Raw genomic sequence first — 25,449 nt, 5'->3', positions numbered from 1 at the left:
ACAGTGGGTACGGAAAGTATTCAGACCCCCTTAAATTTTTCACTCTTTGTTATATTGCAGCCAATTGCTAAAATCATTTAAGTTCATTTTTGTTCCTCATTAATGTACACACAGCACCCCATATTGACAAAAAAACACAGAATTGTTGACATTTTTGCAGATTTATAAAAAAAGAAAAACTGAAATATCACATGGTCCTAAGTATTCAGACCCTTTGCTCAGTATTTAGTAGAAGCACCCTTTTGATCTAATACAGCCATGAGTCTTTTTGGGAAAGATGCAACAAGTTTTTCACACTTGGATTTGGGGATCCTCTGCCATTCCTCCTTGCAGATCCTCTCCGGTTCTGTCAGGTTGGATGGTAAACGTTGGTGGACAGCCATTTTTAGGTCTCTCCAGAGATGCTCAATTGGGTTTAAGTCAGGGCTCTGGCTGGGCCATTCAAGAACAGTCACGGAGTTGTTGTGAAGTCACTCCTTCGTTATTTTAGCTGTGTGCTTAGGGTCATTGTCTTGTTGGAAGGTAAACCTTCGGCCCAGTCTGAGGTCCTGAGCACTCTGGAGACGGTTTTCGTCCAGGATATCCCTGTACTTGGCCGCATTCATCTTTCCCTCGATTGCAACCAGTCGTCCTGTCCCTGCAGCTGAAAAACACCCCCACAGCATGATGCTGCCACCACCATGCTTCACTGTTGGGACTGTATTGGACAGGTGATGAGCAGTGCCTGGTTTTCTCCACACATACCGCTTAGAATTAAGGCCAAAAAGTTCTATCTTGGTCTCATCAGACCAGAGAATCTTATTTCTCACCATCTTGGCAAACTCCATGCGGGATTTCATGTGTCTTGCACTGAGGAGAGGCTTCCATCGGGCCACTCTGCCATAAAGCCCCGACTGGTGGAGGGCTGCAGTGATGGTTGACTTTCTACAACTTTCTCCCAAAATTTGAATTCTCCCATCATTTAAAACTTAAATTATTTTAGCAAATGACTGCAATATAACAAAGAGTGAAAAATTTAAGGGGGTCTGAATACTTTCCGTACCCACTGTATATCCTTTTATATCATTGTAACAAAGTTCGTAGATAAGGAAGAAAGAGGCGGGAACCGGCGAACGTTAAAACAAACTTTAATATAAACAAAGAACAAAACGAAAGTAATGCCGTCAGACCCTCGCGGACGTCTGCCGGCCACACAAACATTATAAAACATAAAATAAAGTCCAGGCCTGGTCCTCTCTCGTCCTTTACTGTCGTCGCTCCTCCTTTTATGCTTCCGGAGCTCCTCCGTGAGAGACTCAAGGCCGGTGTGCCTCGCAGGTGGAGCTCATTATCTCTTGCGTCACCAGCTTCGCGCCGTTCCCTCACGGCTCTCGCCCGCCCTGCTCGCCACAATCATATTTTATGTAACATTAAATATTATTTCTAATTTTTAAATTATATTTTCAAAAAGAATAAAAAATATGATTATAATTATAAAATATTACGAACACATTTTCTGGAAAGCAGTGAAATACAATGCAACAGATTTGTGTATAATTTTCAATGCATTCTAATGTCTTTCCAAACTATCACTCAAGTCATTCTTCCGATTTCAACAAATCCTCTGGTGTTTCTGGAAGCTAGATCATTTAAACTTGGTGGCTTATTTAAATGAGCAACATTTTTTAATCTATCAATATTAAAACATGATAAAAACACATGTACATGGTCACTATTCACTGTAAACCCAAATAAGTTTATAAATAAAAAATTGAGGTAATCAGTTACATCAAATTTTTTGAGTTATGTTCCCAATTTTAAGTAAGCAGAACTATCAAGTTTTGAGTTTGTAGTACTCATGCATGTTAATTACTCCTAACTTGAAGTACTGAGTTAGCCAACTCATACATTTTGATAACAATTAACATAAAACCTTTTGTTAATTAACTAAGTTCTTGCAAATTAGCATGGCATAACGCTTACTGAATGAGTACAGCAACTTAAAACATGTAACCTACCTGCTTTCAAACCAAGCAACATGCGCCACTTGTCACTATTATGGTAACTCTCCAAAAACCCACATTAACAGAAACTCTTTTAAATTAGCATAACAAAACATTAATCACTACTAAATCTCCCTTGCCATTAATCTTGGACAAAAAAACAAACAAACAAACAAACAAACAAATTTACTCTCCTTTTCGAGTGCCATGGGCAAAGCATGCTGGGAAATAGAAATCCCAGCCCAGTTTCAGTTAAACTTAAGTTAGTCTAAATTAAAAGAAATTAGTTCATACAACTCAAAATGATGAAATAGTTCAGTTTACTTGAAATATGTCAGTGCTGTAAAAAAGAAAAAGAAAGTTCTAAATACTCATAACAGTTAATTTAACTGAACTAATTTATTCAATTTAAGTTTGTCCTACTCAAACCAATTAAGTATTTTGAGAGTTAGGGTTTACAGTGTTGTTGAGCGCTCATTTGCCTTTTTTTCATTATGCTTATATGATTTTGTTGAGTAGACCACATATTTGATTCTACCTTTTATTTTAAAGGCAAAATCCTATTCCGACGAAGTCATGTGAGAGACGTGGCCATGAAAAGACTACGCTTTATTGACGACTATTGCAGAGTAAGTATCTCTTTTCCTTCCTTCCTTCCTCTTTGTCAGTGCTTTTGTGTTTTGTCCTCTTTTATTTTTTTATCCAATATGTGTAGACTGTATTACTTTATTTAGAAAACCATGAAATTGTGAGATGTTCTTCATAGGCCTTTTTCTTTGATAAACACTCTGTGTGTCACATGTTGTCATGGGGAAGTTTTGCTTAGATGCATATGTGTGTGTGTGTGTTCAGCACATGATGTTGAGAACATTATTAGGAGTGTGGTTATGGCATTGGCATTCCATTCTTACTGATATTCTTTGGACTGCATTCCTTCTGCTGTTTAAAGAACAATTACCTCAAATAAATCACTCAAAATTCATTCAAATACTTTTATTTAAAGCAGAATAATGTTATTTAGCTTGTGAAAAAACATATTATCAATGACATACAATGTGTTTTAGGTCAACTTTTGTAATTCAGTTCTTTTAATTTTCTTTTAAAAGCAGTTGGAATGGCTTACTAATATGCATACACTGACCAACCTGTATAATAAAAAAATACATCTAACATTTTATAAAAAATATTATATTGAAACTATTTAGAACATTCAAGACTCCCCGGTCTTTTGTTTTGACTTCTTCTAGTGGGTTTCAAGCCTTAAATAGTGTTGACAAATCCCTGCAAACCACAAATTTCACCCTAAACAAAGGAAAATGGCGCTGCGTTTTATGAATGTTCACCACATCAGTTTTTGAGAGTGAATTTGCCTCATTATCAGAGAATATCTGCCATCTTGATGAAATATGATTATGCTAATGTGCCGAACAACAAATGAAGAAATGAAACTGAGTCAACACAAATAAAAATGAGTCTGTTAAAGTCTTTGACACACACTTCACATTCAGTTACACAAGTATATAGCCTATTACACCAAACAGACACTCTTGCACTTATTGGTTTTCACTGTCATGTTTACTTTGCCAATAGCTATAGGTTACTTAATAACACCCTTAAAATTAGTTTGAGGGATTTTAACGACTTGTTTCTTCCTCCTCTCTATTTCTCCCTCTCTTTATCTTTCCCCCTCAAGTGTCTTGTCTCTTTTCCTTTCCTTCCCCCTCCTTCCTGATGGAATAGAGCTCACTTTTTTAAACAATCCACGCACACACACAGTAGATGTAAACAAACACACACGCACACACACACAACTCAAGTAGAGAGCAGCTGTTAAATTGAACTGAGATAGTGAGATAGGCGGCATTATGGGATGTCTTGGAAGGACTGCTGTTGTGGCAACAATCTCCATGACATCCACACAAAGGACATTAAAAAGACACTTCTAAAAATAGTTTAGAACATAGAATTAATCTTAATGTGAATGTGTCCTTCAGATGCCCATCTATAATTTCAATCGATTAAAAAATGTGATAAAATGAATAATTTCTAGTTAGTCGCATTTGTAAATATTTAATTAGAAATGCCCCCAATTAAAGACTTTATATTTGTAAGACTGAATAATGTTAATTTGAAGAAAAATGGTGATGGTGGCACTTCAAACTTCAATTGATAGGAATTGGTTGTACAATTCGTGTATGTATGGTTGAGGGGACATGGCTTTACTTTTACTTTATTTCAATTTTTTAATCACACTAAATTAAAGCACTAAATTGTAAGCCCTAGTTTACCATTTATTTAAATCAACCTTTTATTATGTGACAGTTGCTTATATGACATCTACAAACCCGATTCCAAAAAAGTTGGGACACTGTACAAATTGTGAATAAAAACAGAATGCATTGATGTGGAAGTTTCAAATTGCAATATTTTATTCAGAATACAGCATAGATGACATATCAAATGTTTAAACTGAGAAAATGTATAAAATGTAAGGGAAAAATAAGATGATTTTAAATTTCATGGCATCAACACATTTAAAAAAAAGTTGGGACAAGGCCATGTTTACCACTGTGTGGCATCCCCTCTTCTTTTTATAACAGTCTGCAAACGTCTGGGGACTGAGGAGACAAGTTGCTCAAGTTTAGGAATAGGAATGTTGTCCCATTCTTGTCTAATAAAGGCTTCTAGTTGCTCAACTGTCTTAGGTCTTCTTTGTCGCATCTTCCTCTTTATGATGCGCCAAATGTTTTCTATGGGTGAAAGATCTGGACTGCAGGCTGACCATTTCAGTACCTGGATCCTTCTTTTACACAGCCATGATGTTGTAATTGATGCAGTATATGGTCTGGCATTGTCATGTTGGAAAATGCAAGGTCTTCCCTGAAAGAGACGACGTCTGGATGGGAGCATATGTTGTTCTAGAATTGGATATACCTTTCAGCATTGATGGTGCCTTTCCAGATGTGTAAGCTGCCCATGCCACACGCACTCATGCAACCCCATACCATCAGAGATGCAGGCTTCTGAACTGAGCGCTGATAACAACTTGGGTTGTCCTTGTCCTCTTTAGTCCGGATGACATGGCGTCCCAGTTTTCCAAAAAGAACTTCACATTTTGATTCGTCTGACCACAGAACAGTTTTCCACTTTGCCACAGTCCATTTTAAATGAGCCTTGGCCCAGAGAAAACGCCTGCGCTTCTGGATCATGTTTAGATATGACTTATTTTTTGACCTATAGAGTTTTAGCCGGCAACGGCGAATGGCACGGTGGATTGTGTTCACCAACAATGTTTTCTGGAAGTATGTTGTGATTTCCATTACAGTAGCATTCCTGTATGTGATGCAGTACCGTCTAAGGGCCTGAAGATCATGGGCATCCAGTATGGTTTTCCGGCCTTGACCCTTACGCACAGAGATTGTTCCAGATTCTCTGAATCTTTGGATGATATTATGCACTGTAGATGATGATAACTTCAAACTCTTTGCAGCTTTTCTCTGAGAAACTCCTTTCTGATATTGCTCCACTATTTTTCACCACATCATTGGGGGAATTGGTGATCCTCTGCCCATCTTGACTTCTGAGAGACACTGCCACTCTGAGAGGCTCTTTTTATACCCAATCATGTTGCCAATTGACCTAATAAGTTGCAAATTGGTCCTCCAGCCGTTCCTTATATGTACATTTAACTTTTCCGGCCTCTTATTGCTACCTGTCCCAACTTTTTTGGAATGTGTAGCTCTCATGAAATCCAAAATGAGCCAATATTTGCATGACATTTCAAAATGTCTCACTTTCAACATTTGATATGTTATCTATATTCTATTGTGAATAAAATATAAGTTTATGAGATTTGTAAATTATTGCATTCCTTTTTTATTCACAATTTGTACAGTGTCCCAACTTTTTTGGAATCGGGTTTGTAGATAACTAACTTCCTCCAGATTTCGTCTGTCCTTTCAGTGTAAAAACCATCAACATCCTTCCATGAGAGAGAGAGGAAGAGAGAGATGTGTCTTTGAAGGGCTTAAACGTAGGGTGTTTACCAGATATTTCCTGAAAGCTTTAATTAGACAAAGCATCTCCATTTAATTGCATTGTGTTCTTCAAAGATAAATAAATAACAGCTTTTACTCCAGGGATTCTTCAGTGGAGTTGTCTCTCTCTTTGCTTTTTTATTTTTTCCTCTGTTCTTTCACTAATTTTCATGTTTGAGAGCTTTGAAAGCAGTTGGAACACAGAATGAATTTGTTAGACAAATGTTTATGTGGTTTGTTGAAGCAAAATGGCATCTTTAGAATCCCATTCAAGTATTTTAAACTAAAATCAATAAAATCTTTATTTTGTGTGTGTGTTTGAGTGTGTGTACAGGTCTATTTATAATCTTAAAAATGCAATTCATACAGAAAATGACTTGAATAATAATGCCGGTGGTGATGTTTTCATTTTCCGAATTAAAAAGATTTTTCCTTTTCGTCAACTTGGATATCTGACCCTTATGGAGATTTCAAAGGAATTAACATTTGGTATAGTGCGGATTCATTAGTCTGCTGTGTTTCTGGGTAGTTTTCTTGATGTTTTGATTCTGATTGTCCAGTTTCATGTCCTGTTTGTCTGTCAGGCGCTGGTCCGGCTTCCTCCCCAGATCTCGCAGAGTGAGGAAGTTCTCCGCTTCTTCGAGACCAAACCAGATGATATCAACCCTCCCGTAGAGTGAGTGTCACACAGACCTTCACAAACCAATGTCTGCATGTTCTCCCACATAGAGAAACCTAAATCAAGGCAAATATGAATGAAGTATAGTGCTGCGTAGTGCGTAATGCACACTGCACTACACCTGAATACTATTTAAAAAAAAAAAAAAAAAAAGTACTATTTTATTAATTATGGCACTGGAAACGAGTGGATTGCAATGTAGAATACAGTATTACATACAATAGCCTCTGGTTGTTTGAATCAGCTGGACGTTCAGAAAATTTGCTGTACACTGTATACATGTTGCATACTGTGCTAAAAAAATAGACACTCACATACAGACTTGCATGATTTCTCACACTCCCACACACTCTGCATGGTGTTGTGTAAATTTTTGAGCCTCCTGCTGTATTTACATACTTTTCTTTGATTAGCTCTGTAAAAATGTTCATAATTTGGCACACAAGAATGCCACTTCACTGTAAGAGAATCTGTGTGTGTTTCGAGAGAGGTGCAAATGTGCTTCTTATGTGTGAAAGAGAAAAAAAAACAGAGATTTTCTTCATTCTCCGGCTTTAAGTAACTCCCATCCCGACACCTTTTAATCACAGAGATGGTATTGTTTCATTAACACTGATGTGGATATGTGCAGTCCTCTGTGAGTGAGTGTGTGAACGTCTTTCCCCAGGCTGGTCCATAATTAGCTCCCGTGAAAATATGAGCCAAAAGAATGAACCTAAAAAAAAGAATAGAGAAGGAAAAACCCATGTTAGGAATAATTCATTTGCTATATACACTAACATTCAAAAGTTTGGGGTCAGTAAGATTTTTAAAAAAAGAAATTAATAGTTTTATTCAGCAAGGACATATTAAATTAATCAAAAATGACAGTAAAGACATATAATCTATTTCTAATAAATGCCGTTCTTTTAAATGTATCATGTTTTCCACTGAAATATTACGTTTTGAACACTGATTATAATAGGATTGAATGGAAGCTTATTTTCAACACGTAAAAAGGTAATTGCAACTGTTTATACCTTTTATAGTTTATATCTCACCCTATGGAGAGGAAAAAACAAAACAAAACAGAATTCTGAGGAAAAAAGAGTTACAATATAAACAAATGTCACAATTTCCTTTTTTTAAACTATTTTATTCCATGGTGGAATCAAGCTTCCATAGAAAAGTTATTTTAAATTATAAAAATATTTCACTTTTTTTCAATTATTTCATTTATTTTAAAATAATAAAAGGCAGAATAAACAAACAACATATTAGTACAAATTACTTTTTTTTTTTTTAAATTAGTGAATAATTACTGAATGCACGTTTTACTGTCGTATTGTTTTTGTAATCTCATGTAGGCAGCCTTGTTTTCTGTAGTAGTGGAACAAAAAAAAAAAAAATTGAACATGAGCCTGAAAGCGTTTTACTTTCATCCTTGTGTCTTTATATTTATCTTTTCTGTTTCTTGTGCACTGTTTGTGTACTCGGAACTGTCCGTCACATACTTCTTTCAAATTCCTTGCTTTTCTTTCCCTCTGTCTGAATTTCTCCCTGGTGATATGAAGTAGGCAATCTATTTTCATGTTCAAAACACATTCATCATATGCTGCAGTGGCTACACACAACCACGCACGTATACACTAACACACACACACACACACACACACACACACACTGCTCACTCTTTACAATCATGCTGTAGCTCTCCAGAAAAATAAAAACACCAACTTAATTTTGTCTGTCATCTACACTGCAACCTTGAACACTCACATGATTTTATGTTGCTGCTCGTGTCTGTGGACAGGTCTTTATATTATAACGGTCAAAGTCCATGACAGTAAAATATGAGTGTGTGTGTTTGTAGTAAAGGTGTCCTTGTATACGTGTGACTTACATACCATACAGGATGTTATAATCAAGGACCTACATTTACAATAGCTGAATTTTCAGCAGTCTTCAGTGTCACATGATTCTTTAGAAATTGTTCTACTATAGTAGTATCAGCATATATGCTGATCTGCTGCTTAATAAAATTTATTTTTATTATCAATGTTGAAAACAGTTTACGTACACTTTTTTGTCATTCTGATTAAAATCATTCCGATTGAAAGATTCGGTCGACTGTTTACATGAGACGTTATCTAATCCAGTGGTTCTCAAACTTTTTAGCCAGCGACCCCTAAACTAACATCGACGAGAACTCGCGACCCACTACCACAGAATACACAAACAATAAACAAAAAAAAGTTGTTTTAAATCCACATCCACTTCCTATGGAAGCTTGTTTCCACCACAGAATAAAAAATAAAAAAGGTAATTGCGACTTTATATCATTTATAACTTTATAACTCGCACTGCAAGTTTATATTTCACAATTATGAGAAAACAAGTCAGAATAGCGAGATGTAAACTCGCAATTTTTAGATTAAAAAAATCACAATTATCTTTTCAAATATTTTCTTATGTGGCAGAAACAAACTTCCATAATATTTACTGTATTTAGGCTTACCTTTAAGTGGGATGGGTGCACTTGTTTTTCGGTGCACAAAAGCGTAATCTGTGGCCTGATGTTGGATACGGCTACTCGCAGATCATCCTCAACATCAAGACGTGATCTGTATTTATTTTTCATGTATGTAACTTAACAGCGGAAAAAGTCTGCTCGCACAAATAAGTAGAGCCAAACGGAAGCAGTACATCCATTGATGATGATTCAGGCAGACTGTCCACAATTTCCTCAACATTTTTAACCTTGCGAATTACAAATTTATCCATTCTTGCAGTTTCCACGTGCAGTTGCGTACAGTATTGATAACTAGCGATCAGTCGCCGCACGGTGACGTCATATCTTAGAGTCACAAAATATTATTTAATTTTTTTTTTTTTTAAACCTTCTAATCAATTCTGTTCAATTAAAAAAATATTTATTTGTAATCTTAATTTTTTAGTATTGAAAAATATTTTTTGTAATCAGAAAATACAGATTTTTTTCAAACCAACTCGCGACCCCTTGAAATCATTCCGCGACCCCCCAAGGGGTCGCGACCCCCAGTTTGAGAACCACTGATCTAATCCAATATGGTGTTTACATGTACCGGCGCTTTCAATCGGAATGACTTTGTGACATGCGCACATTAGCATATGTCCTGTTTGCCGCCTTGTATTCCTGTCAGCATGGAGTTCCATGATTTCTTATGCGCCCTATTTTTATGTAAAGTGTTGCTCTTAATCAAGCAACAGCGTGGATTTGTAGAATTTTACTGCTGGAAGGTCTGAGGAAAAGACGGGCACAGGAAGCTGACCTGTTTGGTGGCTGTGCATCTCTAGGAAGCATCTCAATACTACCCCTCCCTCCTCTGAAAAGCTGAAGCGTGTGGATGAAGGTCCATAGAGTTCCTTCAGTGTATTTAATAAATGTGTTGTTTCAGTTTTACTCCAGCTTAATTTTGCCGCCGCCGTTGTGCATTCTGACGACCCCTGGCCTCTTGACGTGATGACGTAGACGCAAAGAAATCGGTTTAACGCGTTTACATGGCAGACTTTTTACATGTTCAGTTTCTAGAAAGGTTTATCCCACCCCTCTCAAACCGATCACAATTTCATTCGGATTGGACTTTTAAACAGATTACAATGCTCCATGTGAACTCTTTCCCTGCCATTGACAGAATTTTCCACCGTTTATGACACAACGCTTCCTTGCCATTGACGGAATTTTCCGGCAATCCACATTTTCACTGTTATACGGTAGGGGGCGCTATTACACATCTTCTGAAACGGTACAGAGTCTCTGGATGAAAACACGGGTAAAGAATCAGCAGAAACAAATGCAAAAAGCATTGTTTATGTACATGTAATCTAACGCGATCATCAAACATTAAACGGCATATAAATCAGAGCTGTCAGATGTTACCTAAAGAAATGTTGAATCCACAAAAAGGTACAGGACTGTACAAGCTTTGGGGGTGTTGATGGACATGATCTGATCCAGACGTAATGTTTGACAAATTTTTTCTCGTACTTTTGTTAAAAATGTAGTTTTTTTTTTTTTTTTTAAGTAAACTTGCCCACATTCAAGTATTGATTTTTTTTTTTTTTTTTTTTTTTTTTTTTTAAAGCAGAGGCTCTTTTCCTTCTTTTGATATATTGTATGTTCAGATATTCGTACAACAAAATATTATGGGGGCTATGAAAGTTTTGTGAAAATGATAAAAAATGCTGGTGTTGAAAGAGTTAAAAACAGTTGTGCTGCTTAATATATATATATATTTTTTCTTCATGATACTTTGAAGAATAGAAAGTTTAAAAAGAACAACATTTATTTGAAATAAAAATAATTACATTATAAATATCTTTACTGTCACTTTTTATCAATTTAATGTGTCCATCCTAAATAAAAGTATTAATTTATGGAAGCCACGGAATAACAAATAAAAAGATAATTGCGATCTCACAGTTCTGAGAAAAATGTCAGAATTGAGTAATATAATCTTAAAATTCAGAGGTAAGAAATAAGAATTGGGAGATAAAAAGTTGCAATTACCTTTTTTATTTTTTATTTCTTTGGATTATTCTTATTAACTCATAATGAATGAATCAATATGAATGATCTATTTGTTTCCGCACTAAATTGCGTCTGTACCTCTCATCACCTCTTTATTCGCTTTAGCAGTTTATAGCAGGTTTTCGGAAACTGACTGTCTGGTCTCTCATGTTGCTTTGATGTGTTATTCAAATATCCAAGTGTTAATTGACAGAGCTCTACTAGAACAGACACATTGCTGCTAATAGCTAAACAGCCTAATGTCAGTCACCTCTGCAGGTGGATTTGTTATGGCGCTTAAGTTGCTAGAAATGTAAACTCCATGTTTATGTGTGTGTGTGTGTGTGTGTGTGTGTGTGTGTGTGGTGTACAGACAGTGCCCTACAGTGAGCTGTATGTGATAGGTGGATTTGTATCAGGCTAAGCTGGATGAGTATGTCTCTCAGTCTCAGATATACAGGCTGAATCACTTGGAGACCTGCAGTTAGTAAATCAAAATGAAACAGGGACCCTGATGTTTTAGAGAGTGTGTCTGTGAGTGTGCATCCTATCAGTGATGAGTCTCTATGTGTTTGAATTTAGTTTGGACTGTAACTCACACAGACTACATTTGCAGTAGATCTAATTGGCCACACAAATGTATGTATCTTTCTATACAGTATATATTGATTCTCTAGCAGTAGCATACGTTCTGCTCATCTGCTGTGCTGAACGTACACCATTCAAAACTTTCTGTTCAGAGATTAGTTTTATAGAACATACACCATTCAAAAGTTTGGGGTCAGTAAGATTTTTAGAAATTAATACAGCAAAGACACATTATTCAGCAAGAACGCATTCAATTTATCAAAAGTGACAGTAAATACATTTATAATGTTACAAAAGTTTTATTTTCTATTTCAAATAAACACCGTTCCTTTGGACTTTCTGTTCATCAATGAATCTTGAAAAATGTAGCATGGTTCCTGCAAAAATAAGCTAAGCTGCACAACTTTTTCCAGCATTTAATAATAATAAATGTGTCTTGAGCAGCAAATCAGCATATTAGAATGATTTCTGAAGGATCATGTGACGCTGAAGACTGGAGTAATGATGCTTAAAATTCAGCTTTGCATCTCAGGAATAAATTACATTTTAAGTAAGCAATAAGGTACGAGAGGCTGTGCTGTATCGTGAATAAGTAACAGCCGTGACTTATTCACGATAAAGCACTAGCCTCGAGTACCTTATTGCTTTTATAAAATGGTTACCACACAATACAAATATTAAAGCCAAAAATATGTATCATGCAACTTTCATGAAGTAAACTTTCACTAAAAGCCTTCCTTCCGCCGGAAAAAATAGTCCCTGACCGTGAACAGCAACAGAAGTTACATTATTATGCCATTAGATGGCAGCAAAGACTGTCTTTATTAGTGTGTCAGTCCGTAGCGAAGACTTTTACATTGAAAAAACTGAATTATTGTGAACACGGAACAAGACGTGACTGACAAACTAGTGCTGTCAGTCACGGGAAAACCCCTTAAATGTTAAAAGGATAAGATAATACATCGGACATTTAAACAAATTTTTTATTATGAACATAGGACTGACCTGAAGGAAAATGCTGAATCTGAATGCAGGTAATAAACTCGCTTACTCGATCTTTTTCTCACAATACTCTTCTACATAATACAGTAAGCTTCAATGAACAATATCAACTGAGAACAAACAGTTTACGTTACTAAGAGTGGTTGCTAAGAGTGTTGTGTAGCGATACCGTGAATAAAACACAGCTATTGACCAATCAGAATCAAGGACAGGAACTAACTGTTTTATAAAATGTATTAAAATATTAATCAGTTCTTTTAAATTGTATTAATATATCAAAATATTGTGTTTTTGATCAAATAAATGCAGCCTGGGTGAGCGTAAGACTTCTTTCAAAAACATATATATAAAAAATCAGTGTAGTGTATTAAAGGGATAGAAAAAATATCATAAAAGAATGACAAATGCACTATATTTCAAATCTTCTGAAGCCATACGGTAGCTTCGTATGATGAAATGACTGAAATTTGTCAATATTCATTTATTTTATAGTGATTTTCTTGTTATTTTGGAGCTGTGCAGCTTTCTTCACTGAATAAGAAGGTGAATGAATCTTGAATTTTAATTTCTGAATGAACTCTTCCTTTAAACAACCAGATGTTTGGATCAAGCTATAGCTTTTTAAATTGCTTTCGCCTCTATGAACTGTTAAACTCATGTTGCAAGATTATTATCATTTGAAGCAGATGGTCATTTCGTAACATTACCTAGACTTTCATTTTAGGAGAGATCTGGAGTCATGGAGTTCATTGAATGATGTGGAATAGTGGATTGGTTGAATGTGGTCTGTCGTGAGGATGGCTGAAGGTGAAATTTGAGATGCATTTGTGCCGTGTAAGTGTGGTGCTAGTGTTTCTGTTTTTAGATGGATATGAATTATTGATGCACTGAAGATTTCCACCGGGAAATAAATTCCCCTGAGGGAAACATGTGTGAGCACTCTTGATCTTGAGAGCTTGGCCACTTTCAGCAAATACTGATCTATGATCAGATTTCATAATGTTCACACCATGGTGTCAATTCACTAAAAGTCAAGGTATGGTAGGTTCAGAAGACGTCATCCAATCTAACAATATCACATGACAGTATAAATTCAATTAAGTGTAGAACAGCAGGAAAGAGAAAGACAAAACTGCAGTTCAAGGTGCAGTAAGCAATTTCTGAGAAACGCTGTTGAAAGTGGATTGGACCGAGCACTAAAACACTCTTGTAGCCAATCAGCCGTAAGGGGTGTGTACATTCATGAGGGGAGGTGACTGTGCTGCATAGTGGGGGAGGAGCTATCAAGATAGGGGTGTGATGCTTTTGGGTAGGGGCGTGTTTGTTTTGGTGATTTCAAATATCAACAGTGTGCTGTCTGCACCTTTAAAGGTGCCCTAGATTGTTTTTTTACAAGATGTAATACAAGTCCTAGGTGTCCCCTGAATGTGTCTATGAAGTTTCAGCTCAAAATACCCCATAGATTTTTTTAAATAAATTTTTTTAACTGCCTATTTTGGGGCATCATTAACTATGCACTGATTTTTTCAGCACGGCCCCTTTAAGAGATGCGCTCCCTCTGCCCCACGAGCTCTCGACTATATATACATCGCATAAACAAAGTTCACACAGCTAATATAACCCTCAAATGGATCTTTACAAGATGTTCGTCATGCATGCTGTATGCATGCTTCGAATTATGTGAGTAAAGTATTTATTTAGATGGTTACGTTTGATTCTGTGTGAGTTTGAGGCTATGCTCTGTGGCTAAAGCTAACATTACACACTGTTGGAGAGATTTATAAAGAATAAAGTTGTGTTTATGAATTATACAGACTGCACATGTTTAAAAATGAAAATAGCAACGACTCTCATCTTCGTGAATACAGTAAGAAACGATGGTAACTTTAACCACATTTAACAGTACATTAGCAACATGCTAATGAAACATTTAGAAAGACAATTTACAAATATCACTAAAAATATCATGATATCATGGATCATGTCAGTTATTATCGCTCCATCTGCCATTTTTCGCTGTTGTTCTTGCTTGCTTACCTAGTCTGATGATTCAGCTGTGCACAGATCCAGCTGTTAATACTGCCTTTCCTTGTCTAATGCGTCAAATGGGCTGGCATTATGCAAATATTGGGGTCATACATATGAATGATCCCGACTGTTACGTAACAGTCGGTGTTATGTTGAGATCTGAGTGTTTTCCGGAAGTCTTTTAAACAAATGAGATTTACATAAGAAGGAGGAAACAATGGGGTTTGAAACTCAATGTATGTCTTTTCCATGTACTGAACTCTTGTTATTCAACTATGCCGCGGTAAATTCAAATTCTGATTCTAGGGCACCTTTAAACATTAACCAACAGTATCAGCCAATTAAAATAAAAAAATCATCACATAGCTTTGGAAATAACCTGGCAGATGATAGGCAGCTGCTGATATATGAGTGAATTAAAAAAAATAACAAAATAGTCACCATTTACCATGATATCACCAAAAAAAAGAAAAAAAAAAAAGAAATTACTCAGTTAAGGTAAAATGAAGATCTCACAAACTGGTGAAGTCTATGTTATTAATGATATTCATTATTTAAAAAACTGTCAAATTCACAGTGGCAACCTCTGAGCAGATGGTTTAAGAACCATAAAAACACTGCCATACATCACAGTCTTTAGCAGGGATGGCTTTCATCCGCTTGGAGTTTATTTACCTCTTCTGTCTCTGGGACAGTTCACACAAAAATAAATTTCAGTAATTATTTACCTTCTTTTTGGAACACATAAAAAGAAATAAAAAAAAGTATGTCCTGCTTGCACTTGTCCATTTAAAGGTGCAGTAAGCAATTTCTGAGAAACACTGTTGATATTTGAAATCAACCCAAACAAACACACCCCTCCCTTCATTGCTCCGCCCCCAAAATGCACAAACATGCAATGCAAGAGTGGATGCCTCTTTATCATAGCTAAATCGAAGTAAAATAATGCTTCACGAAAAAAAAATAAAGCAAAGAGGATGAACAAACGACAAGGAAGAACAAAAAATGAACATACAGTACACAAGCAAGAGTTGGTTGTTAGTCGCCAGCAGCACAGCAGCTCCAGACAAACAATGCCACTGTTCTGTTACAATAGCTAACATTACAACAACAACAACAGCATATCTTGGTTCTGTGAAACACAGAAATACTAATGTTACTTACATATGGAGCAGAAACAACTCAACATCTATTTTCAGTTCTTTCTGCTTCGTCTCTTCAATGCTGGAAAGCAGGACTGGATGATATGACCTAAAATCAAAATCTCGATTAATTGAACATTTTACCTCGATTACGATTAATGAAGGATTATTTTGTTTTTGCTTTTTTTCCCCCTTTATAGTTCACTGACAAGGTTTGTACTGTAAATATGCTTGACTATTAAAGGTGGGATATTTAATGAAAGAATGCTCTGACATAACAGCTCACTTTCAGCAGTTATTTTATCTATGGTTTGTAACGATTCTTACACATTTCTGCTCATTGTAAATCAGATACAGATAAATTAGAACTGTACCAGAACATTTATTTGAATGCGTTAATGAGAGCGATTGAGTATGCAAATTCAGGGCTTGCCGCTTGCGCTCTGTGTGTGTGTTTGTTCACTCTGCGAAATAATCGACATGGGAAAATTACGTCGGTTAGAGGTTCTGAATTTCGGTTAATTCGGTTTCGAATTAATTGTACTAGAAAGCCTTTGTAATATTAACACGGGTCATAAAGCTCTTGCCTGATCATAACCCTTCTATTTCCCATGATAATACTCTGACCTTTTCTCTTTTGTAATGTCTCTCAGCCATCTCTCTTTCTACAGCTTCAAATCTCTCTCTTGCTCTCTCTCTCTCCTCTCCCATCATGAGTGGACACACCCCCTACTGCTGATTGGCTACAAATGTGTTGTGCTGCTCGGCCGATCCAGTTCGCTCTGGTGTGCCCAGAAAAAAGCACACCATCTTTTTTTTTTTAAACATCAGTTAAAATCAGTGTTCTTAAAAAATGAGACCAAACACAAGGCCTACAGTTTAAAGGTGCCCTAGAACTTCTTTTTAAAAGATGTAAAGTCTAAGGTGTCCCCTGAATGTGTCTGTGAAGTTTCAGCTCAAAATACCCCATAGATTTTTTTAAATGCATTTTTTTAACTGCCTATTTTGGGGCATCATTAACTATGCACCGATATATAGGTTGCGGCCCCTTTAATTCTCGTGCTCCCCCTCCCCCGGAGCTCGCGCTTGCCTTGAACAGCATAAACACAGTTTACACAGCTAATATAACCCTCAAAATGGATCTTTACAAGATGTTCGTCATGCATGCTGCTTGCATACATCGGATCATGTAAGTATAGTATTTATTTGGATGTATTACATTTGATTCTGAATGAGTTTGATAGTGCTCCGTGGCTAAAGCTAACATTACACACTGTTGGAGAGATTTATAAAGAATGAAGTTGTGTTTATGCATTAAACAGACTGCAAGTGTTTAAAAATGAAAATAGCGACGGCTCTCTTGTCTCTGTGAATACAGTAATAAACGATTAACCACATTTAACAGTACATTAGCAACATGCTAACAAAACATTTAGAAAGAGAGTTTACAAATATCACTAAAAATATCATGTTATCATGGATCATGTCAGTTATTATTGCTCCATCTGCCATTTTTCGCTATTGTTCTTGCTTGCTTACCTAGTCTAATGATTGAGCTGTGCACATCCAGACGTCCTGCCCTTGTCTAATGCCTTGATCATGGGCTGGCATATGCAAATATTGGGGTCATACATATTAATGATCCCACCTGTTACGTAACAGTCGGTGTTATGTTGAGATTCGCCTGTTCTTCGGAGGTCTTTTAAACAAATGAGATTTATATAAGAAGGAGGAAACAATGGAGTTTGAAACTCAGTGTATGTCTTTTCCATGTACTGAACTCTTGTTATTCAACTATGCCAATATAAATTCAATATTTAATTCTAGGGCACCTTTAAACCTCAGAAGACTGTCTGTGCTTTTTTTTCTCTCTCAGGTACTCCAGTTTTTAGACAGTCAGACGGTTGCATGAATGAGTTAATGTAGGTCTATAGTAGCTATACTTAACTCATTTTGTTATTTGTAATGAATTTTTTTGCATTTTCCAAGCAGACATACACAATCGACGCCCCTGATTCACACTGGTGTGATTTTAAATGTTTAACTGACAATCACAACATCTTCTCCCTTCCTGCGTGTTCATGGCCTCCTGTTTGTTTTGTTGTTTGTTTTCTAACTACCACAGTTTGTGGCATTAAGACTTGTAGTGTGTGTGCTGCATGGCTGTTCTCAGGGACAATGTAGGGCACTGTTGACAGAGAAACCCCTCCGTTAACACAGCTGGAGGGAAAGAACTCCATCCATCTGACGAAGATAGACAAAGATGCTCTTTGAAAACTCAAAATAAGCCTCCTGATTTATAGTTCCTGCTGCACTACATTGGACTGTGAATTCCTGGACTTTTTTGTGTTCCAGATATAGCCTAAAATTGAGGAAAAAGTTTTATACTTAAAGTATTTGTGGATCAGGAGTGTCAGAAATGCAGTAACTAATTTTGCATTAGATAACAGCTCATTTATATATAATATATCTAATAGTTCTCACACACAAAAAAGAAAGAGAAATCATATACTCATGTAAATATAATAAGTGCCACAGAATAAGATATTGACTTCAGTTATCCATTTTAAGATTGATGGTGATATCTTGTAGAGGAAAGCTGTTAGAGCCATCTGCTGGAAGACATGCAAATTGCAGCCTAAACCCCAATGACATTATTTGTTAATTTGGTGGATTTCATTGAACATTTAATGTTAATTATAGATCACTTTTACAACTTTTTTGTAAAAGAAAAACTATTCCGCTTTTATTCTGATTTAATTCTTCAAATCAGATTATTTCTGTATACACAAATGTCATGTATTTATTTATTTATTTATTTTAGTATTTATTTTATTTTACAACCACAAAGTGTTCAAATACATTTTCTTTGTATTTTGAACAGTACAATTCAAATCTTTTGTGAAATATTTTGCTTGCAATTTTTATATACACTTAAAAAATGATATATATTAAATTAAATCAGAATTAAAATTAAGTCAATTAAATTACATATGTTAAATTAAATTTTATATATATATATATATATATATATATACACACACACACACATATATATATATATATATATATATATATATATATATATATATATATATATATAGTTTAATTTAATTTAGTTTAATTTAATTTAATATAAATATACAGTCAAACCAAAATTTATTCAGACACCCTGAACATTTCATTCATTAATACAGTTTATTCACTATAGTTTAAAAAATGGTAATAAAATATGACAAGATCTCAGAGTTAAACTGTGTCAGAAAAAAATAATCTTAATTATGTCAGATAACGCTTAAGCAAAACATGGTCAGGTCAAAGTCTGAATAATTTTTGGTTTCAAATTTTTATCAATTTTACTGTAGTCCACTGTATGAAGAATTTTTGGGTATAATATGTCACAGTTTACTTTATTTTGCTATCCTCACTTACATAAATGAACTATAGTGTCCTGCACCCACTAGTAAAAATATATCAAAAATGTCTGCATAATTTTTGGTTTGACTGTAATTTACTTCTGATTTAATTCTTTAAATCGGATTATTTCTATACACACAAATGTCATGTAATTATTTTGTGGACATTTTTAGTTTACCAGAAATGTAGAAAAAAAAAAACTAATGTTAACAAGATTTTAATAATATATTAGTAAATGTTGAAATTAACATTAACAAAGATTAATAAATGCTGTAGAAGTGCTGTTCATTATTAGTTCATGTTAACTAATGAACCTTATTGTAAAGTGTCACCATATTCTTTATATGTTAAATGTGAGCATATAAAAACCCGTCCTGACATAATCAAATTGGCAGTGGAGTTTAACTGTTATGACCACTAGAGGTCACTGTCACTCTGAAAACATCTGCTTGGGTCAGCCTATTGTTCTTATCTATTGTTTTATTACTGTTTAAAAAAATATTTTACCTTTTTAATTTTATTTATTTGTAGGAGTTTTTAGGAACCCGTAATTCTGCCTTTCTGCCATTGTTCATTTGCACTGTGGGACTTGTTGAGTGTTAATATTGGACACTGCATGCTGAAAATAGAAGTTATACATTTCTTTGTTGATGTTGTACAGCAATAAATTTTAATTGCGCTGTAAGAATTATTAAACGCTATATATGCATTAGTAGCTTAGTTTATAGACCAAACTGACAGTCTTCTGCTGTTAGTTTCTCTTTGTCACACACACACAATTTAAATGCACTCTGGCTGTTTGCTTTTCCTGTCAGACACATTTTTTCCACTCGGACAGAATTCTTTACATATCCAGAGCTCATAGACAAGCGACTGGAATCCCAGGAGATCTTTGAACACTGCAGCATGCGCTCAGACCATTACCATTAAGTTTAAAATAGAGTGCCACACAAAAGCTGCTATCTGGTACAATCAGAATTGAGATGTCATGGAACTTACTGTATAACATAATTGCAAAATAGATCTGTGATAAATGGACATTCTAAATCCCTCCAGTATCTCCTTGTCTCTCCATTATTCCAAGCCTTAAACTTAAATCAGATCTGAGACAGATGGCAATGATCAGAGCTGTGTTTCCACCACAAACACACGTTTGCTATTTTAAACCATCTGATGTTGAGCAGTCCCTTCTCACTGTCTCTCTCTGTTTGCCGACTGTGTACAGGGAAACATTTTTTTTATTAGCTGGTATGATGGATGTTTGCTGGTAGACTGTGTATTCCCACATGGAGTGCTGTAAATCCTGACCCGGTTATCCTATAGTGCTTCTGCGTAATTAAATGGGGTGGGGGGATCTGACTTAAACCCCTTAGAGAAACAAGTGACATCTGATCACAGTGCTGGAAATAAATACACTCAACATATACAGTCTGGAAGCGCGGGTGAAAATCCATCAGAATCTATTGGTTTCGGTTTATTTCCACGTTTTCAATTCAAATACAGTATCAGTTTATTTAATCTTGTACTGCTTAATATTTTTGTTGAAACAAAATATCTTTGATAAATAGAGAGTTTAAAAAACCAGTATTTATTTCAAATAGAAAAAATGTGTTGATAATGTCACTTTTGATCAATTTAATGCATTTTTAATGCAATTAAAGTATTAATATCTTTCAAAAATAATAAAAATAAAATCTTACTGATACCAGACCTTTAAACAACAGTGTATATGTAAATGGTATGTGGTTTTTAATGTAATGTACCAAAATTTAAAGGTTTAATTTAATATATAAAAGACATATGTGATAGATAGAAAGGTGTGGGCATGTCATCATCAAAGCTTTAAAGGGACAGTTCACCATAAAAGGAAAATTCTGCAATGAATTACTCGCCGTCAAGTTGTTCCAAAACTGTAATACTTTCTTTCTTCTGTTGAACACAAAAGATGATATTTTGCAGGTTTAGAACAACTTGACGGTGAGTAAATGATGGCAGAATTTTCATTTTTGGGTGAACTATCCCTTTAAGGGATTTAGTATGAAATGAATGACTCATTCAGTGGCGAGTCTGTCATGATTGGTTGGTTTAGGTGCAGACCCAGGTGGTCACTGGTCACAGTGACTGATTATTGTGTGGCTCTTCAGGGGGTTAAAGCAGGATAAAACTAGTTAATTATCTAAAGTGGTGTTGCTTAAGGGCCTGATAAGATGATCAGTCAAGGAAAGAGACAGACAATGAGACACACAGAGAAAAGACAGAGTAAGTACAAAGGATAGCCGAAAATAATTGGGATTTAGTTCAAAGTTAAAGGCCTGTTTTATGTGGCGCGTCTGTTGAGGTTCTTTTAGGCGAAGGAACGTTCATGGAGCAAATTGATGTTGAACATGGAAGGAAAATGACATCATGACAATCCTGATTGGCTGATGGAACCACAAGAACATACATTAGCCCTTAAAGGGATAGTCCAACCCGAAAATGAATATTAAAGGATTAGTACACTTCAGAATCAAAATTTCCTGATAATTTACTCACCCCCATGTCATCCAAGATGTTTATCTTTCTTTCTTCAGTCGAAAAGAAATTAAAGTTTTTGAGGAAAACATTCCAGAAGGTCCAAATTGCACACTGTAAAAAAAATCCCAGTAAAATTTATGGTAAAAAAACGGCAGCTGTGGTTGCCAGAACTTTACCGTAAAAAATACAGTAGCATCGTAAAAAAAAAATCTGTTAAATTTATGTATAAAATAACGTATTTCATTAACTGATGTAATGTTAATTTACCAACCTAATGAAGTACTAATATCTGTTTTGTACCTTTATAATACACTGACAGTCACCAAACACAGTGGTGATAAGAGTCACATGATGAATCAAAGTTCATCACAAGCTGAGAAGGACAACACTAACATATAGAAGGTGCACACAGTGTCAATCACACACACACTAAACACCATCATGGTAACATGCATGAAATTTTAAAAATGCAATAAACATTAATTTAACAACATTAGATGTAACATAAAACCCTAATGTACATAACTGATTAGAAAAAAATGAGAAAAACTAAGAAGAAACAGAGTTATTTCAACGAAAATATATCAAATGTGAAGTGTCACGCAGGGAATTGTGGGAATGTCAATTTACGTTTTTTTTTTACAATGAATTGTTATTTTTCACTTCCAAAAACTTTTTTACCGTAAAATTACATTAAATGTACCGTTAGATCTATTACAGTTATTCACCGTATATAGTACGGAAACTTTCTGTAAACCAATTGACAGTTTTTCACCGCAGCATTTTTACAATCTTTTACTGTTAAAATCACGGTCATTTTTTACAGTGCAGTTTCAGTGCAGATTTAAAGGGCTCTACACAATTCCAGCCGAAGAATAAGGGTCTTGTCTAGTGAAATGATCTGTCATTTTCTAAAAACAAAACAAAAATTATATACTTTTTAACCACAAATGCTCATCTTGCACTAGCTCTGCGATGTGCCACGCATTACGTAATCACGTTGGAAAGGTCAGGCGTGACGTAGGTGGAAGTACCGACCCAGTGTTTACAAAGCGAACGTGCAAGACTAAGTCAAATGGCTTTTGCAAAAAAAAAAAAAAAAAAAAAAAAAAATTATAAGAAAAGGTAAGCCAACGATGTCGGACCATTTTGGAGGAGAAAATGAGATGGAGTTTTTTGCCTTAATGCGCTACTTCCGCCTACGTCATGCATGACCTTTCCAATGATGATTACGTAATGTGTGGCGCATCGCAGAGCAGTGCAAGATGAGCATTTGTGGTTAAAAAGTATATACATTTTTAATTTTTTTTAGAAAATGACCAGTCGTTTCACTAGATAAGACCCTCATTCCTCATCTGGGATCGTGTAGAGTCCTTTGAAGCTGCACTGAAACTGAAATTTGGACCTTCAACTCATTGTATTCCATTGAAGTCCACTATATGGAGAAAAATCCTGGAATGTTTTCCTCAAAAACCTTAATTTCTTTTCAATTGAAGAAAGAAAGACATAAACATCTTGGATGACATGGGAGTGAGTAAATTATCAGGAAATTTGAATTCTGAAGTAAACTAATCATTTAGTTTACTCACCCTCATGTTGTTTCAAACCTTTATGACTTTCTTTTGTGGAACATAAAATAAGGTATTTTGAAGAATGTTAGTAATCAAACCGGTTCCCATTATCGATTCAATGGAAGTCAATGGCGAAACTTGCAACAAACAACATCAAAAACATGGCGAAATGGACCGTTACAGCCCCCGAGCTCTGGAAAACTGTGCTCTGTTGAGTCATCTTTCAGACTAGTTCCTAAAACCGGATGGGTTTACTGTTAGGAACCGTCAGCCTATTGCTCAGCATGGTCATGTAGCGGCCAACAAACATGAGTCAGTTTGGACCAGGTGGACTTTGTGGAGCAAACACTGTTCCCTCAATGTTTTTCCATCTCCCAAACAAATGCAGAATGGTTTCATGAACAGCAGATTTCAGACACCTTTCAAGGCTTCTCCAATCATCAGATCTAAACATTATTTAACCTTTGAGGAAGTTCAGAAACAAACAGTGTGAAGTTCCATTTCTGGAGATCTGGAGTGTGAGGATGATCTCTTTTTTTACTCCTGTGCTCTGTGTAAACATGCATCATGAAGGATTTGTTTCATTAAGGGTTGGATCTTTTTGTAGCTCAAAAGTCTTGTGTTGTAACAAATGGTCAAGTTTCCCGTCCACACTGACGCAGAAACAAAACAATAACAGAAACCAGAGGGAGCAGCCAGATGCTCTAGTTATGAAACTCTGCTTGGCATTTCTTGGTAATTTTTTGTTTAGTTCACCCAAAAATTAAAATTCTGTCATTAATTATTCACCCTCATATCGTTCCAAACCCGTAAGACTTTCATTCATCTTCGAAACACAAATGAAGATCTTTTAAATAAAATCTGAGCCATTTCTGTACTCTCCATAGACAGCTAGCAACTGCCACTTTGATGCTTCAAAAAGTTCATAAATAGAACCAACCCATGTAAATTGAGCACTTTAGTCCAAATTGTCTGAAGAGACATGATCGCTTTATATGATGAACAGATTTAATTTAGTCTAAAACCACTCACAACATTTTACAAGGTGCATAGAAACACCCTGGCAACCACAGAGTAATGTCCTATATACCATGTAGCATTATAGAATCCTACCATCCATAACATTAAAACCACCCAAAACACTCTACCAACCACAGCAATACACTAAAAACACTCAGAACACATTACTGATCACATAGCAACACCCTAGCAACTGCATAGCAACATGTTAAACCCACTCACAACACTTTAGAATCTGCATAGAAACCATCCATCCTTTTTCCTTCCTTCCTTCCTTCCTTCCTTCCTTCCTTCCTTCCTTCTATCCTTCCTTCCTTCTATCCTTCCTTCCTTCCTTCCAGTACTGTATAAGAATGGAGAGTCAGAGGTCATTGGCTAGTGTTTTCCTCCCCTCCACACCTCATGTCCTCCTCCCCATCCTGATCTCACCTCATGAGACTGTCCTCCCCTCAGCCCTTCTAATGCCTTGCAGATGCTCAGGCCAGTACACACACCTCACTGCTGCTTTCTTTGTCTTTCAGAGTTTTTTCTCTGTCTAATCCCCTCCTTTAATCACCAGCACTCCTGTAAATGCACAGTGAGGGAGATGTCATAGAAAAGAGTTATTTTATCCTAGCAACCATATATAGCACGATAAAAAAAACATTCGGAACACCCTAGTAACAACCTACCATCACCCTAGCAACCATATAGCGACATTCTAAAAAATACTAGTGTACCTGTCCAGCAAACAGTACTGTTCTCTAGTCTACTTCCATATGTGTTTTACTGAACTTTATTTTCAAATTCCTTTACTTTAGTCTTATATTCTAATCATTTCTTATTCACACTGATGCAGTGCACTTCTCCAAGCCCAGTACTGGCACATTTGTCTTGTTCATTTTTATCATCAGTGTTCTGGTTTTATTACACTTACCCTATAAAGGGCTCTTTCTTTATAA

The 25,449-nt window shown here is 35.7% G+C and overlaps 1 protein-coding gene across 6 annotated transcripts in view; it reads left to right on the top strand.

Moving 5' to 3' along the window:
* The window catches only part of sh3pxd2aa (SH3 and PX domains 2Aa), a 137,728-nt gene that overhangs the window by 49,668 nt on the left and 62,611 nt on the right, over window positions 1-25,449 (top strand). For all 6 annotated transcript variants that reach the window (XM_048196365.1, XM_048196369.1, XM_048196363.1 and 3 more), the window contains exons 4-5: window positions 2,535-2,611; window positions 6,604-6,695. In XM_048196365.1, coding sequence (XP_048052322.1) covers window positions 2,535-2,611; window positions 6,604-6,695 — 169 coding nt within the window. The remainder of the gene's footprint in view (window positions 1-2,534; window positions 2,612-6,603; window positions 6,696-25,449) is intronic.

Source organism: Megalobrama amblycephala, linkage group LG7, assembly GCF_018812025.1.
Source record: "Megalobrama amblycephala isolate DHTTF-2021 linkage group LG7, ASM1881202v1, whole genome shotgun sequence".
NCBI lineage: Eukaryota > Metazoa > Chordata > Actinopteri > Cypriniformes > Xenocyprididae > Megalobrama > Megalobrama amblycephala.
The sequence above is the reverse complement of the archived record's forward strand: the minus strand, read 5'-3'. Positions and strand labels throughout refer to the sequence as shown.